The following is a 15524-nucleotide window of genomic DNA, read 5'->3' on the forward strand; positions in this document are numbered from 1 at the left end:
GTGCTGTTGCCGACCAGGATACTTTTCTCAAGGGATGAGCCTCAAGATTACTATCTTCATCCTGGAGAAGAGGCTGGAGTCTGCTGCTGGGATTTGCAAGGGAGAACAACAAGGAACGTTTCTTCTTCAAAGGAACCAAAAGCAAGTAAAGAACTGTGTTTGTCTCAGCCCACACTTTCCTACCATAATGCAATAAATAAAATCCTCAGTGCTGGTACCTAGAAAAAGCCTGAGGCCTCTAATGAATGGCAAGACTCAAAGTTGAATGGGTGCTGAAAGAAGTTCTTTCTTGGAAATTAATTCGCTCCAGGGAACAGCTGGGTCACACAAGAAATTGAAATTCGGTATAGTATATGTGAGTCTATTACAATATAGATATTGGTAATAATAGTTCACACTTAACATAGTGCTTACTATGTGCCAGGTACTCTTAGCACTTTCCATTTAAGAAATCTTTTAATCCCCTTAAACAATCCTGTCAGGGAGTTACTTTTATCATCCTCATGTTACAGATGAGAAATCTGAGGCACAGAGAGGTTAGGCAATTTGCCCTGGTCACACAGTTAGAAAGTGGCAGAATCAAGATTCCAACCCAGGCAATTCTCTTAGTCTGTGAGCCAGAGTGACTCGGTTCTTTACAAACTCACTGTGAAGCCTAGAAGACAATATGAGCCTGGGTAAACTCTTCTAGGGAAAGGCTCAAACACCTCCCTCCATCTTTGAAACTGTCTGTGGTACTTTGCCTAACCGGCTCCACAGAAGTCCCAAACTTCTAGACTGTAAACACTTCAAAACTAGGAGCTAACTCTTCTAGTTCTCTTTGTGCAGTATATATACTCAGTAGTGTTGTTGGGCAAGCGCAGGAAACTGGAGGGCTGCATATGGGTAGACAACTCTCGGTCCTGATTCTCTGCATATTTGCAACATAACTGAATGCAGAGGTCATAGTTCTGGGTGGCAAATGCAGTAATTTTTTATTTTGGGGGCATTTCTCTCCCCTTTAATTGACTCAAGGAGGAGTATTAGTTACTTAGCAAATCTCCAAAAGCTTATCATCTCCTTTTCTGCTCCCTCTTAGCAACATTACCCCCTCCCCCCCAACCAAGAAAAGAGAAACAGAAAGGTCTCTGAGCTGAGACAGCTCTGGGGCAGTGGCATCTGGACTCTGACCCTAGAATTGGCATTATCTGCACATCTAGTGATACCAGCAAAATTCAGGTCTTTCATGTCTAGTGTGTTGGAAATTTCTGTCTCTTTCACCTTTGGGGGAGCAGAAATGATCCCTTTCCTTCTGATGCTCTGGTTTTTCCTATACCCCCCACCCCCCACCCCAGAGGGGTGGCTGGATGAGGGGGAAGGATTAGATGAGGTGGATGGCTTTGGAGTTCACCTTATTTGGAGGAAGGCAATGAGAAAGGGGAGTCATCTTTAACTTCCGGGACCCAGCATGAGGTGACAGACAGAAACCGAAGATGTTAGATTGCCTTTGGAATTCAGAGTCCTGTCTCCAGCTTCACCATAGAACAGAAGGGGACAGCACAAGATCTAAGAGGAATGAATCCCCGTTGCAGGGAAGCCAGCGCTGTCTCTCTAACCTGCCACCCCTGAAGGTTCTTAACTACCCATGTTGCAAAGTGGCAGAAAAGGCTTAGGTGAGACTAGAGTCCGGGGGAATGCTACATCTACTTAAGGGAAGAAGAAATGGCTCAGTGCGGAGACCTCCAAAACGTGGCACCTGACTCCCCAAGCCCCCCTCTTCAGTCCTGGATCAGGAAAGTGGATAGTCCTGCCTGGCTTTAGTGAAAAGGATCACCCCAGGGGCAGGGCCTCGGCCCAGCTGGCAGCCCTAGGCTTTGTGTAGTTATGCCAATAGTAATTAATAATGATAATAAACACCGCATTTCATAACCAAAGCCAACCTGGGGATGACCGAGGGATTGGACCTCTGCCTCCCACCTGCACGCTCTTCATTTGCGAGTCCACACCCGCCGCATTGGCCTCAGTCTAATTCAGCTGTCCAGTTCCACCCATCGGTTCTGACCGGGGTTCCAAAGAAGGGCTGCTCCAGACAACCAGAGATATGGAATAACATCGCCCCTCGGCAAAACCCCAGGGAGTGGGGGGTGGGAAGGTAGAATTATTCAACATCAGAAAATAATGAAAACGGGACGGTAATTCAGGCCCCACTGAGCTCGGTTTAGTTTTTCTGGCAAGTGCAGGGTGTCTGTTTTGGGAGCCCAGCTCCGTCCGGCCTGGAGTTCCACGGACCCCGGGACCCAGGCAGCCTGGGGACCTCCACATTCCCGGTGCAGCGGACACAGGTCCCGCCGGGCCCGTGGAGGTGTGCGCCAGTGAGGCCGCGATCTCAGGGTGTCAGGGCGCAGCCAGGCCGCGGGAAGGGAGGCCGGCGCCGGGTGGAATGTCTTTATCGGGATCAGAGAGCCACAAGCTTTTCCTCCGCTTCTTTAAGCGATCACGGATAGACACCTTTCGATCTTTTGTCAGGCATCTTGGCCCTTAATAGCCAAATTTATTTGGGTTAAAGCGGCCTTGGGAGAAGCCGGGAGGGAAGATCTTTCGTCGGTCATGGGTGGCCTAGATAACAAGCTTTAAAAGAGAGAGGGAAGAAGAAAGTAAAAAGGTTAATGGATGAGGCGAGGGCTAGGAGGCGCCCAGCGTGGGGCTTTTACAGCGACCCTTCTCTGGTCGCCCGCTTATCGCGGCCCTAACTTACCCGCGGCGTATGAAGTACATTAAGTCACGTAAACAGCGCGCGGGGAGGAATGCCACCGCGGTGACCTCTCCGCGCCGCGCTGGCGGCCCTGGGCGGTGCGCGGGGGGCGGCCCGGGGCTGCGGGGCGAGGGGCCGCCGGGCCGGGCCTGCAGCAGCCGCGCGCGCGCCGGGACTCGGTGCCGACCGCCCTGGCCCGGCGTTGGCGCGGCAAGTTCCCAACTCCTGGTGACCAGCGGGGCGAGGCGAGGGGGCGGGGAGCCGGACGGGGGGTGGGGGGTGGGGGCGACCCGGCTTTCTAGGCTGCGCAGTTCTCGAGCTCCCGCCGCCACCACCTGACTTTCCTAAAGAGTGTTTTGGGCTACCGCGAATTAAAGAAAAAGAGAGAGAGAGAGAGAGAGAGAGAGACAACCCGCCCTCCCCCACCCCAAACACCGCCTGGACTCTCTGGACGCGCTTGCATTGGATTGGCAGCCGCTGAGTCCGGGGGACAGGCCGCCCCAACCCGACTATTGGGGCAGGATGCTGGCTGGGGTGGGGGCACCGGGGCGACCCGTGTCCTTCGTCAAAAGCGTCCCAGGGACAGCAAGAAATACGGTAACGGCAAGAAGGCCCCAGGGATCTTTTTTAAAACTCTCAATTTAAAACTACGTTTTAAATCAGAAATTGTATTCTTTGTATTCTTTCTTTCCGAAACCTCGCTGGAGCAGCCGGGAGCTTTGTGAACTGACAACTTATTGAGCTTAAGGTTTCGGGGGGCGGGTAAAGGCGTGTCGTTTCTCGGTCCTCACCCGGGTCTCGCCCTCCTCTGGAAACAGAGCACCACTGGGTTCCCAAACACCCCTTCGCATTTGGCAGCAAAGCCTCCGCCCCCTGCCCAATTGGCTGCCGGATTCCGGCTGGATTCGAATCGCAAATAGTAGTGTGGCGCAGCCCAAATAAATCAGCCTTGGGGACAGGTCGCATTACGGAGCCAGCACCTCTCCGAGGGCGAGGAGGGCGGCTTGAGGACGGAAGGCTCACTCCAGAGGGGCCCCTCCTCGAGTCTAAATAGTCCGGGGAGAAATAATTTCGTTTCAGTTTAGTAAATCTCCTCAAAAAGGAGACAGACGGAAGGAAAAGGAAAGGAAAAAGATAAAGAAAAAACCGCGAAGAGAATAGAACTTCTAGCAGCCTATTCACTGGGGAATTATGGGGGAACTTCTCCAGCTCTCGGGTTCCTCCCTAGTTTGGGGTGCACTTCTTCCCTCCGCATCCCTATTCTGCCCTCCTTTCTGGACCAGCTGGTGTGCTCCAAGGAAGCGCGGGACCCAGGGTCCCTTAGGGGTGGCTTTGAAAATGTGCCACTACTTCCGGGGGTGTTTTCCCCAGGGCCAAATCCAATGCATTGGGGAAATGGTACACTGGATGGGTCAGGCAGCCTTAGCTTGTTGTCTGGATAAACTCTACGGGTTAAACGGTTTTGTTTTATTTTTAAGCGAACTGAAAAGAAAAAAAAAGAAAAACCATTTTACTACCCCTTGTCTCCTTTAGTTGGAAAACCAGTCAAAAAAAAATTGTGACCGTGCAAAGGAGCAAATTGCAACTGCCCACCCTTGTTTTAGGCAATGTTAAAAAGAGATTGGGAATCTGGAAGGTAAAATCCCGGGCGCCTTCTCCAGCCATTTGAGACCGCACGTTGTGGGGTCGGTCACGGTCTGTCCCAGCGGTGTCAGGGCCGGTGCACCCTCGTTCAGCTGCTGCGGAGCTGCGGGGAAAGCACGTCCCTGGGGGCTTAGCTATTGTCCAAGGAAATTCAGACACCTTCATACTTCCTAATATAAAGAAACACACACAACAGGAATCAGGTTCGGGTCTGGGTCTTCTCAGGGCTCAGGCTTGGAGGCCGTTCACATCCTGGAATCTAACTTAGCCAGAGGATTTTTAAAAACTCGTCCGCATTAGAAATCACCTCACTGAGATATGAATTAAGAAAAAAAACAACAAAAACCTTTGCTTTTAAGAGTAAAACTGAGAAACACTTGGCAACAGTTGGCCCCAAAGAAAATCAAATGTCCACAACGTTTCTGTAACTGCTTACAAATGAGCTTCTGAAAAAACTGAGTCTGTTAAAAACTTGGTCGGAAACTCACGAAAAACCCAAAAGAAAGTAGCTTTCAGCCCTGGTCGGAGTTAAGTGGCAGGCGGACGCCAGGTCAGCTCTTCTGCCAGTCCCATTCGATCGAACTCAGGTTAAAATTTAAAGCCCCTGAATCCTGCTCCGGTTGCCGATCTCTGTTCCAGAGTTTTCTACCTTCACTGGTTCCGATTGTGGCCACATCGAAACTGGGAACCGCCACAGTGATTGGGGGAAGCAAAGAGGAATGTAATAAAAGTGACTAAATTGGATGAGAACGGTTTATGGACCGTCTTAGTAGCAATTTAAAAGTCAGAAGTGTTTAGCAGCAATTTACAACGAAGAACGGAAAAAAATTAAAAAAAGAACTCTCTTCGACTTCCTCGATTCGGCGACCTCCTCCCCCTCATTGCCAGGGTCTGTCCCCTTCTCTCCTTACAATACACAGGTTCACAGCTCACTATTATAGTGAGGAAACATACTTTCAGCGACTCAGTCTCACGACCTCTCTAAACCATATTTTACAATGTCCCTACCTACCCCGGTTCAACTCTCTTAGTCTTGTCTTCCTTTTCCAACTGGAAAAACACAATATTAAAAAAGGAGAGAGAGAGAGAGAGAGAGAGCGCGCCCAAATGCTTTCAGGGAGACTGACCTTTAGAAAATCATTTACTTCGATTTACCTGGAAAAAAATTGTAAAATCCATTCTCACAAAGCAACTCCTCCTGCCCTAGTTAAAATTCTCTCTCCGCGGCCTTCTGGGGTCACGTCTGTCGGAAGAAATGTTTTTGTGCGCTAAAGGGAGCGAGACATATATCACAGCTCCTGCGGACCAACCTGCGGCCGCGCGCCTCGCTGCTGACAGATCGGCGCTGATAACCCTGCGACGTTCATTTCCAGTCCCTTTGCCGGCTCAGGACCATATCAGTTTGTACACAGTTGTGATAACCATTTGGAGGGAGAGAAGAAGGGGTGTGTATGTGAGGGTGGGGGTGGGGAAGCGGTACTTCCCGCTGGGTCCAGGGAAGTTGACCCCCCTCCCCCTTTCCAATGACTTATCCAAGACTTACCTGAAATTCTCCAGGATAAGCTCAGAGCAAACGGGACACCAAAACTTGGAGAGCATCTTGGGGCGCGACTGGGGTGGAAGCCCTTTTTTCCATCACGCGCACCTTCAGGGACTAGCCTTTAAGTACACCAGGACCCCGAATCAAAAGGTTTTTCCCAAAGGTTAGCTGGTGAGTGCAGACGTGAACTCCCGAAACCTCCTGGGAATTTATAGTCTGTTTCTTAAAAGCAGGGTAGAGATAAGAAGCTGGGCACTGGAGTTCCTTCTTTTCCATATATTTGGATCCTCGATCCCCGGTGGCCACTACGACCCGAGCCCCAGGGTCTCGAGAAGAGGTCGGGGAAAGTTTAAGGTCAGTCCCATACAGCTGCAGAACAACAAAAACTCTTCTAACGTGGACAGAAGAACGGGGCAGGCCCGAAGAGCAAAGCACTTTCCCCCTCATTCTGGGGGGCACGTTGACCCGAAAGCTGGCGCATCCCTCCCGCCGCGGGGGCAGCGCGGGGCTTTGCACAGCCACTGCTCCCCCCACCCGCCCCCGTGAGTGCGTGTGTAACTGGGGGCGGAGGAAAGTGCTGCGCCGCTGGATGGGTGTGGGTCGCCAGCCAGGTCAAGCGTTCCTCCACCTCCGCCCCTCCCCGGGCGTCCCAGGGCTCTGCGCCCCCTCGAAGGGCTCGCCCCCACTCCCGGGAAGGTACTCTGGGCTCGGCCCACAACCGGAGGCTGAGCGGCGCTCATTGTCTGCCCTGGCGGCGCGTTCCCCTCCCCCCGCCGCCCGCGGTCCCCTCCCCACCCTCTTTTCTCTCCTCCCCTCACTCCCTCCTGCTCCTCCTCCTCCTCTTCACCTCCAGCGCCCAGCTGCTCGCGCAGCGCAGTTCCGACCCACAGCCTGGCACCCTTCGGCGAGCGCTGTTTGTTTAAGGCTCGGTGAGTCCAATCAGGAGCGCAGGCTGCAGTTTTCCGGCAGAGCAGTAAGAGGCGCCTCCTCTCTCCTTTTTATTCACCAGCAGCGCCGGGCAGACCCCGGACTCGCGCCTGCCTGCCGGCGCCCTCAGCCTCTCTCCGCGCTCAAGAGCGGTCTCCGCGGTGGCGGTTCTCCATGCGCAGCGCGCACCCGAGGTTCGGCTGCTTCCTCTCTTGCTCGGGCTCCCCTCTTTCCTCTCCCTACCCCCCACCCGTCACGGGCCCTTCAGCCCCGGACTCTCCGGCCCTCTGCGGGCCGCGGTCGGCTCTGAGGGCGTCTTCCTTCTCCTGTCGCGGCCGACTGTAGCGGCTCCCAGGTTCCTGGGACACCGCGGACCAACTTCTGCTGTCTCTTCCTCTCCCTGAAGCGCTTATCTGCGCACAGCCTTATCTCCGAGTTATCTGGCGCAAAGGGGCGGGAGCCGGCAGTCAGGCGAGCAGAGAGACTTCTTTCTTGCTATCTGGCCCGGGTTTGTGTGTGGGCATTAATTTTAGTATGGTTATCTCCGATGAGACGAAGCGATTTGGAAAAGTAGCTCCGAGGAGGCCCTCCCGGCTGCAGTTCGCCTCCCTTCCCCACTCCCTCCGAGTCTCCCCGTCTTTCTTCCTGCTCTCCCCTTTGGGGTGGCCTCGGCTCCGGGGCGGTCTCACACGCACCCCCCCCCCCCCAACCCTGCATTTCCCCCTCCTCTGTGCTCCGCTCCACCCCGCTACGTCCGATTCCGGAACGGTCTGGCCTTTCCGCGGTTGGGGATGACCACAGGGTGGGAGGGGGTGGCTCAGCCGGCGTGAGCGCACGCGCTGGTGGTGCAAACTCGAGCCGTGTCTAAGGTGTGCGGCGCCACGGGGACTAGTGTTGGGCGTGAGACTCGGGCCCCGCGGGCAGCCAGCAGTGCCTGGGCCCGGAAGGTCAGAGACTGTCGTCTCCGCCCCGGCGCCCCACCTTCCCTGGGCTGAATTGCGCTTCTCTCTGGAGCTCGCACTGCGTCCCATCAAGCGTAGTCGGGGAAGCTCTGGGAAAGCCAGTGTGGGAGAACGCGGCGGTTTCGTTTTCGGGGACAGGTTGCCTTGCTTACGCTAACGATTTTCACGCGGGTAGACCTCACACGGAGGCACTCCGGGCTAGGGGCACGTGTAGCGAGGCGGGACAAGGCAGCGCCGACCAGCACAACTACTTCAAAAGTTCTTTTGTGTGTCATCGGCCGAGAGGGAACCACTTTGGGGCGGAAGGGAAACCTCCGCCAGGCTTCTCGTCACCCTGGGATCTAGCGCGCCGCAGATGAAGGATGCTGCGGAGAGGGTGGGCGGGAGGACGAGGGGACCCAAGTGGTGCAGGCACGGGAGGGCGGATATCCCGGTCCTGGGAGGACCCGGCGGAGACTGCCCAGGCTCCGTTGCCCTCTCCTTCCCCCAAACCCCGCGCCCAGGGCAGAAACGGGATGTTTGAGAAATCTCATTAGCTAGAAAAGGCAGTAGAGTGAGATGTGTGGCCTGCGCGTTTGTAACCCTTTTTGATTTCTCCTCCCGTCCCTGCCTCCCCTCACCCCGCCTCAGGAACTAGAAGTTAGCTTGGAGAGGCGCCGGACCGTGGATGGCCTTGACTGACGGCGGCTGGTGCCTGCCGAAGCGCTTCGGGGCCGCGGCTGCCGACGCCAGCGACTCCGGAGCCTTTCCAGCGCGGGAGCCCTCCACGCCGCCTTCCCCCATCTCCTCTTCTTCCTCCTCCTGCTGCTCCCGGGGTGGGGAGCGTGGCCCCGGCGGCGCCAGCAACTGCAGGACGCCTCAGCTCGATACGGAGGCAGCGGCGGGACCCCCGGCCCGCTCGCTGCTGCTCAGCCCATACGCCTCGCATCCCTTCGGGGCTCCCCACGGACCTTCGGCGCCCGGGGTCGCAGGCCCCGGGAGCGCCCTGTCGAGCTGGGAGGACCTACTGCTCTTCACTGACCTCGACCAGGCCGCGACAGCCAGCAAGCTGCTGTGGTCCAGCCGCGGCGCCAAGCTGAGCCCCTTCGCCCCCGAGCAGCCCGAGGAGATGTACCAGACCCTCGCCGCCCTCTCCAGCCAGGGGCCGGCCGCTTACGACGGCGCGCCCGGCGGCTTCGTGCACTCGGCAGCCGCCGCCGCAGCGGCCGCGGCCGCGGCCAGCTCCCCAGTCTACGTGCCCACCACCCGCGTAGGCTCCATGCTACCGGGCCTGCCGTACCTGCAGGGGGCGGGCAGCGGGCCCGCCAACCACGCGGGCGGCGCCGGCGCGCACCCCGGCTGGCCTCAGGCCTCGGCCGACAGCCCCCCGTACGGCAGCGCGGGCGGCGCGGCCGGCGGTGGGGCCGCAGGGCCCGGCAGCGCCGGCTCGGCAGCAGCGCACGTCTCTGCGCGCTTCCCCTACTCGCCCAGCCCGCCCGTGGCCAACGGCGCGGCGCGGGACCCCGGGGGCTACGCGGCGGCGGGTGGCGGTGGCGCTGGCGGCGTGGGCGGCGGCGGCGGCGGCGGCAGCCTGGCGGCCATGGGCGGCCGCGAGCACCAGTACAGCTCGCTGTCGGCCGCGCGGCCGCTGAACGGGACCTACCACCATCACCATCACCACCACCCGAACCCCTACTCGCCCTACGTGGGTGCGCCGCTGACTCCCGCCTGGCCCGCAGGACCCTTCGAGACCCCAGTCCTGCACAGCCTGCAGAGCCGTGCCGGAGCCCCGCTCCCGGTCCCGCGGGGCCCCAGTGCAGGTAAGGGGCGCGCCGCAGCCCGGGGGCCTGAAGCGCTGGGGCCTGTGGGAGGGTGTGGAGCAGCTGGTTGACTTGGGCCTTGTTTTTAGAGCTCTTCTGTCTGGGTGCCTAGAGGTCCGCCTGGCCCCAGGCCGGATTTGCAGAACTTTGGCAGGGCCACCCAGAGTCTGGCAGTGTTGATGAAGTGCTTCTATTTTGCGGATTGTTTCAGTTCCTTTCCACGAAGGAGACAAGGTGCGCGTATTCATCTCAGTGCCTTGGAGAAGCTCGAGGGACTTTAACAGTGAATGGGGTGGGCAATTGGAGAAAAAAAAGCCAGGGAAGGAACTGACAGGGCCTGAGATCTGTCACAGACCCTAATTTGCCTAAATGGGAGAAGGAGACTCTACTGGGGTGGGTAAGTTTAGGGGAGTGTTGGGCCCTTGATTCACCCTCTCCTAAAACACAGTCTCACCCAGTTCAGCTCTCCAGAGGGGAGGAATTGTGTTTTCCTCAAGGAGAGTATTTAAGAGCCCCACAGTGGAAAAGGACCTAAGGACCAAGTTGGCTTCCCCTGCAGTGGGAGGGAGAAAAGAGGGGGATACCTGGGCTGGTCAGCCTTCTGACTATCCCGAGGGAAAGCTGGTGGAGAGGCCCTTTGGTTGGACATCACCTGGGCCGTGGTGTCTGGGGCTGCTGCCCCTGTCTGCCCCTGCCAGGCTGGGACCCAGGGATCCTGGCACTCCCACATCTGTTTTTCCTCCAGAGTTCAGCCTACCGATTTTTCACCAGTTTTCCATGCCACCCATACTTTCATTCCAATGTCTGGGGGCAATTTTGGGTGAACTGGGAAAACACAGTTGTAAAAATACCTGGAAACACCCCATTTTTTCTGCTCAAGCAGAGGAGGTTATGAACTGTGTTAACCTGGCCTGACCACTCTGGCTTCTGTTCTCAGCTGCTGCAGTGTTCTGGGTACTTTGTGGTGCTTTTACAGGTCTCTCGCTTTGTGTTTAACCCGTTTGATAAACTGACAGACTCCTAAGACAGAACTTTTTTTGGGGTGGGGGGGGCTGTTTGTTTGAGGCGAGGTGTGGGAGTCACTGAGGTGGCAAAGAGGCAGGAGGCATGTCAGCTTAAATTATCCTAACTGGTGTCCTCACACCCTAGGTCTGGGCTTTTCCTGGGAGCCTCAGTGCTCGGTTTTGGGACAAGTCTTCTGGGGCCCCTACTTAGTTAGGATCAACTGAGGAATTGCCAACCTTGTACTCAAAAGACACACTGGAAATGGCAGTGGCCTGAAAGTGAAGGATCTGACTTGAAAAGCCCTCCTGGTAACACTGGGAGGGGGCAATGGGTTATTTGGTAACAAGCCCTCCCTCTCTTTCTCTACCTCTTCTAAGGCTCTGGTCTCAAAATTCCCTCTGCTTTCCTCTGGGAAGCTGGCCCTGGAGACTGTCTTCACTGTGGTGTAGAGTGGGTAGGGAGGGCCCTGTTGAGTATAGACTTGAGACAGAGCGCTGTCACCCTTTCTGTGGCACAGGAACCCGTGGCTGGCTCCCTGGCTGGAGCTGAGAGACTGGGAGGTGAGGAATCTTCAAAGCATGGGAAGGGGGGTGGTGATTAGGGTGAGGCTTTTGTCAGTCGGGAATCCAGAGGGGAATCCAAAAGAGTGTGTAGGGTTGGGTAGGGGCAACGCAGTGGGAGCTGGATCCTGCAGCTCTACTTATCTCCTGACACACCTTAGTGTAGTCTCCATGCCCTTCTTCCCCTAGTCTTCCAGCATTTCACAGGACAGAAAGAGAAGTAGCCCAAAAGTCATAATCGGAGTCACTGGATGTTTTAAAGAAACTTATTTTGTATAGAAAAGCTTTTCAGAGGCAGTAAGGTGCAATAGTAGGCAAGTTACAAATTTCATTTTAAACCTAGCTTATCCTTTCACTAACTTTCACTAACAACAACCCAAAACTAGGAAGGGCTTGGGAACACCCAGCTTCTGCATAGAGTCTTTTAAGTCAGGAAGCTACTGAGAATCAGCCAGTCTGGGGTTGGGGGAGGCAAAAGACCTCTCATTTCGGTCGTCTTCACAGGTGTTCTCTTGCTAGAGAAACCTTGACCTCCAAAACCTCTCCTCCCAGCTTCCTAGCTAGATTCCCTGCCTCTCCGCTTCGATTTTTTTCTTTTTTTAAACAGACTATTTTTGAAGGCACTCTTTAATAGATTTAGGCAGACAGCAGGGCTAAACCTTAGCGCTGAGCTCTCTCTACCTACACAGTGTGGAGGCCTCTGGGAACGTGCTCCATACACCTCTCCCTGATTTTGATGGTGGGTAGGTGGTAGGGAGTCCTGGGGGGAGTCCTCACAGCGCTACAGTCCTGGAGCCCAGCGCCCTCCTGAGCTCCCGAATTGTGTTCCATTATTTTCAGGGTCCTGCGACGGCATTCACTGGCTGTGCCCCTCTCCCCACAGCCTTTTTCTCCCCCGGGGATCCCAAGTCATCGCATTGGGAGACGATAATGAATTGTGGGGGTGAGGGTAGATGGGGAAACTGGTGAATGAATGTCTAGCACAATCAAGATTTTGTAATTGCTAAAAAAAAAAAAGTTTTCTTATTTTAGTCAAAGGATTGTAGCTGCTGGGTAAGCGGTAGGGAGAAAATGGGAGCTGTAGATTTGATTTAATTAAAAATAAACAAACTTTGGAAATTTTATTTATCCAGAGTGGACTTTAAGTTTTGTCTTTGGGTTTTCAGATGACTAAAGAGATTTACCTGGAGTGTTCACGCTGTCTTCTGGGAGTCTTTATTGTTTCCAGCCTGGGGGAAGGAGGCCAGGCATAGGGCTGGGTTCTCCAGGGAATGCCCCACTCCTCTATCGAGAGGGTCTCTGATAGGTAACATTTTAAAGTCAACAACTAAGACAAATACCGTGTTTAACTTCAGTGTCCTTGAAGTCCTGAGCATTTTACTGATTACCGTAGTCAATAGTGGCTTTTAGGGCGGAGAAGAATAAATCTTTGTGATGTGTTGTAAGTTGCTGTATCCCCATGACAACTTTGAACTCCAGTTATGTAGGATGCTAGTTTCTTTTAAACTTATTTCTTGAGGAGGAAGGAGACTTGTTTTGTAGGGCAAATAGTATTAATGGAATTAAAAACTATTCATGCCAAAGACACATTTAAATATCTTTACAAGTAGAGTGGTAGAAACAAGCTGTAAATTGCTTGGGAATGAGAAGGAATAGAAAGGTTTGCTAGCACACAACTTCAAATAAAACTTTAAAATGTAATGTTTATTTATTTTAAAAATTGATTCAGAAATGCTTCTTAAAGAAAGCCAAATTCGGACATTTAAATCCTCTATAAATAACCCTAAACAGAAGGATATTTTTATTTTTTAACAAAGTCTATTTTAAAAGTACTTATTTAATTAATAAGTACCTATCTTATTTTATTTGTCTTTTGTACCTATCTCATTTTAGATAGTACTTGTACATTCATAGTTAATCAATTTTTTTCATAGGTAATCAATTTAAGCAGATGTAATAAATGTTACAACCATTTATTTTCAAGATTTTTTTTTTTTTTTTTTGGTTATGAACAGGTTTAGGTTAGTTGTAAACACCAGAAACCACCCAAATAGCAAAATGACATAAACACAATTTAGATCGATTGCATGAATTGAAGTTTTAGTGTAGGAAAATAGGAAACAGTTTTATTTAGCACTGAAATGGTTTTAATAATGTTTGAATCAGTAAAATAGCAATCATTTGTAGAAATTTTGCAGATAGAAGCAGTTAGACCCACGTGGAAGTCAGAATGTTTTAGTGTTCGGTCCTTGTGGCATGAACATAAAACTTAACATTTATCTCTGTGTGTTAATGTTGGTGTCTTTTTTTCCCCTTAGGAGACCTGAGTCACTTTCTAATCGATAAAGTGCTCAAGAACAGTATTTCTCATTTCACTTGTCTATTATTTTTTTTTTTTTTTAAGAAAAGGAAGGGGGCAGATATAGTAAATACTTTAAATAAAAGTGACTTGGGATTTATAGAAATAAAAAAATTACTTGGGCCCTACTCTGTCCCAGGATATTTGTGGGTTGCTGCAGGGGTCAGTGATCCGTGTTGATATTGTATGGCTTGCTCAGTTTTGATAAGTGGCACACTGTAATTAAGATAGATTTCAGTTTTGAAACGCTTGGGAACAGCCCCAAAGGAGGGGTCAGGGGACCCAAAGTGACTTCCCCACAGCTCATCTCAATTCCGAGGTCCTTGGAGACAGAAGGAGGATGATTGGGACTCAGCCTTCAGCACCATATCCTCCTGCTCCTTTCCTGGGGTTTTACTGGTCACTCCCAGGGCTGCAGAAGTATTGGACAAATGCTGAACCAGAGCAATAGTGACCACAGCCGGCTCCTGGCTTGGCTGCGGAGCAGAAAGATCCGTGGGGAAGGGCGCGGGCGGGGAGGCGGGCAGCGCGTCGCCAGCACGCGGCCAGGGCTACCGGGGGTCTTCCGGGGGGGCCCGGGGAGGGCAGGGAGCAGCGCGACCTCACCCAGCCTCTTGTCCCCGCTCTCGTCGCAGACCTGCTGGAGGACCTGCCTGAAAGCCGTGAGTGCGTGAACTGCGGCTCCATCCAGACGCCGCTGTGGCGGCGGGACGGTACCGGCCACTACCTGTGCAACGCCTGCGGCCTCTACAGCAAGATGAACGGCCTCAGTCGGCCCCTCATCAAGCCGCAGAAGCGCGTGGTGAGTGTGAGCGCCGCCCTCCCCTGCGGCCGGGCCCCGAGCGGCGCTCCTCCAGCCGCCCGGGCGCTTCCGGCTCGCCCCGGGCGCCCCCCGCGGGAACAGGTGCGGCGCGGCCCGGGGCCGCCAGGGTCTGCCGGAGCGCGGGAACCCAGCTGTCCCCTTCCTTCCTCGGCCACTTGAGCGCTCGCCCGCGCGCGCCCGAGTGGAGGTCGTCCCGAAACCAGCGTCTGGGGAACGAAGACAGCCTTTCCCCACATTTACACGTAGGAAATGATGTCTATAAAAGGGGGAGGGGGAAGGTGTAGGGAGCTACCATTTTCAAAATACACAAAAGTCAATATTTATATAAATCTAGATGTACTTGTAAATGCCCTAGAATATTTTGGAGGGAGACACAAGAAATTGGTCATGACTGTAACCTCTGAGTATACCGACCCAGGTCAGATGAAGATCTTTTTCTCTGTGTACTCTTTGGTGTGGTTTGGATTTTATTATGGAAAACTGTGCTGGTTTATACCCCCTCACCCTCCATAGAACATGACAACTGCAAATCCACATTCCCTTACTCTCCACAGCCTCGTCCTGGGTTCCTTTGATTTTGTTCCTTATACCTTTGGGTCCCTTCTACCTCTTCTGGGAGTGAGACAGATTTTAGCCCCCATTTCCATCCCTCTTTTGGATTGTCTTTGAGTTTGATGAAAATTTAACCTTAGTTATTTTGAAATCTGGCTGTTCAGAAAACTACATAGAACTTGAGAGAAAAATGCAGTCATGTTCTTCTCAAGTTGGGGATTTTCACCAATCCAAACACATTTTTAACTACGTTTTAAATTATGGGAATTCTGATTTTCTTCAGGGAAAAATCCTTTATTGTTAGGTGTGGTTTTAGGAGAGGGCATTTACTGCCGTAGTGATTAGAGAGAATAAATGAAAATGTTCACAGGCCCCACTGTAAGGCTAACATTTGTTTAACCAAGCACTCAGGCTCTTAATACCTTTTAAAGTAAAATATTTTACAGTGAGATGCCAGACGTCTTAAGTATCCAAGTAATTTATTTAATTGTTATACTCTAATTAGCAGGAACAAATGCTACACATGTTGTTTGTGTTAAATAGATTAGGGTGAAATTGCATCACAATGGAAGTCTGACACCTTAAAGAGAAGCAATTAGTTTTATGGTTGTTTTGTTTTTAA

The 15524-nt window shown here is 53.0% G+C and overlaps 2 protein-coding genes and 2 long non-coding RNA genes across 7 annotated transcripts in view; 1 reads left to right on the forward strand and 3 right to left on the reverse strand.

Moving 5' to 3' along the window:
- LOC147575538 (uncharacterized) overlaps positions 1-6671 on the reverse strand; it is a 35731-nt gene extending 29060 nt beyond the window's left edge. Inside the window, exon 1 of the long non-coding RNA XR_015242491.1 lies at positions 5919-6671. This is a non-coding gene — a long non-coding RNA (uncharacterized LOC147575538). The remainder of the gene's footprint in view (positions 1-5918) is intronic.
- Positions 262-2971, reverse strand: LOC147575539 (uncharacterized). The gene is made up of 2 exons (XR_015242490.1): positions 2735-2971; positions 262-2607 (listed from the first exon to the last, which is right to left on the reverse strand). It is a non-coding gene; the product is annotated as an uncharacterized LOC147575539 (long non-coding RNA).
- Positions 2984-4540, reverse strand: LOC147575540 (uncharacterized; the record flags this gene model as incomplete). The annotated part of the gene is given in 6 exon segments (XM_086683333.1): positions 2984-3359; positions 3361-3510; positions 3573-3679; positions 4082-4153; positions 4155-4232; positions 4325-4540. Coding segments are annotated over 6 exon segments (999 nt in total), but the record flags the coding sequence as incomplete, so codon positions are not given.
- A 109-nt stretch (positions 6672-6780) lies between the features above and the next one.
- The window catches only part of GATA6 (GATA binding protein 6), a 32018-nt gene continuing 23274 nt past the window's right edge, over positions 6781-15524 (forward strand). Inside the window, exons 1-3 of one of the 4 annotated variants that reach the window (XR_015242489.1) lie at positions 6781-7036; positions 8435-9603; positions 14163-14329. Coding sequence is in view for 3 of the 4 variants with exons in the window: in XM_086682600.1 (XP_086538726.1) it covers positions 8472-9603; positions 14163-14329 (1299 nt within the window). In the remaining variant the exon portion in view is untranslated. Of the gene's footprint in view, positions 7037-7069; positions 7943-8434; positions 9604-14162; positions 14330-15524 lie in introns of those variants that run through there. The other 3 variants (XM_086682600.1, XM_086682601.1, XM_086682602.1) reach the window with 3 other exon arrangements.

Source organism: Puma concolor, chromosome D3 (genome assembly GCF_028749965.1).
Source record: "Puma concolor isolate L17-30 chromosome D3, mPumCon1.1.hap2, whole genome shotgun sequence".
In the NCBI taxonomy this organism is placed as follows: Eukaryota; Metazoa; Chordata; class Mammalia; order Carnivora; family Felidae; genus Puma; species Puma concolor.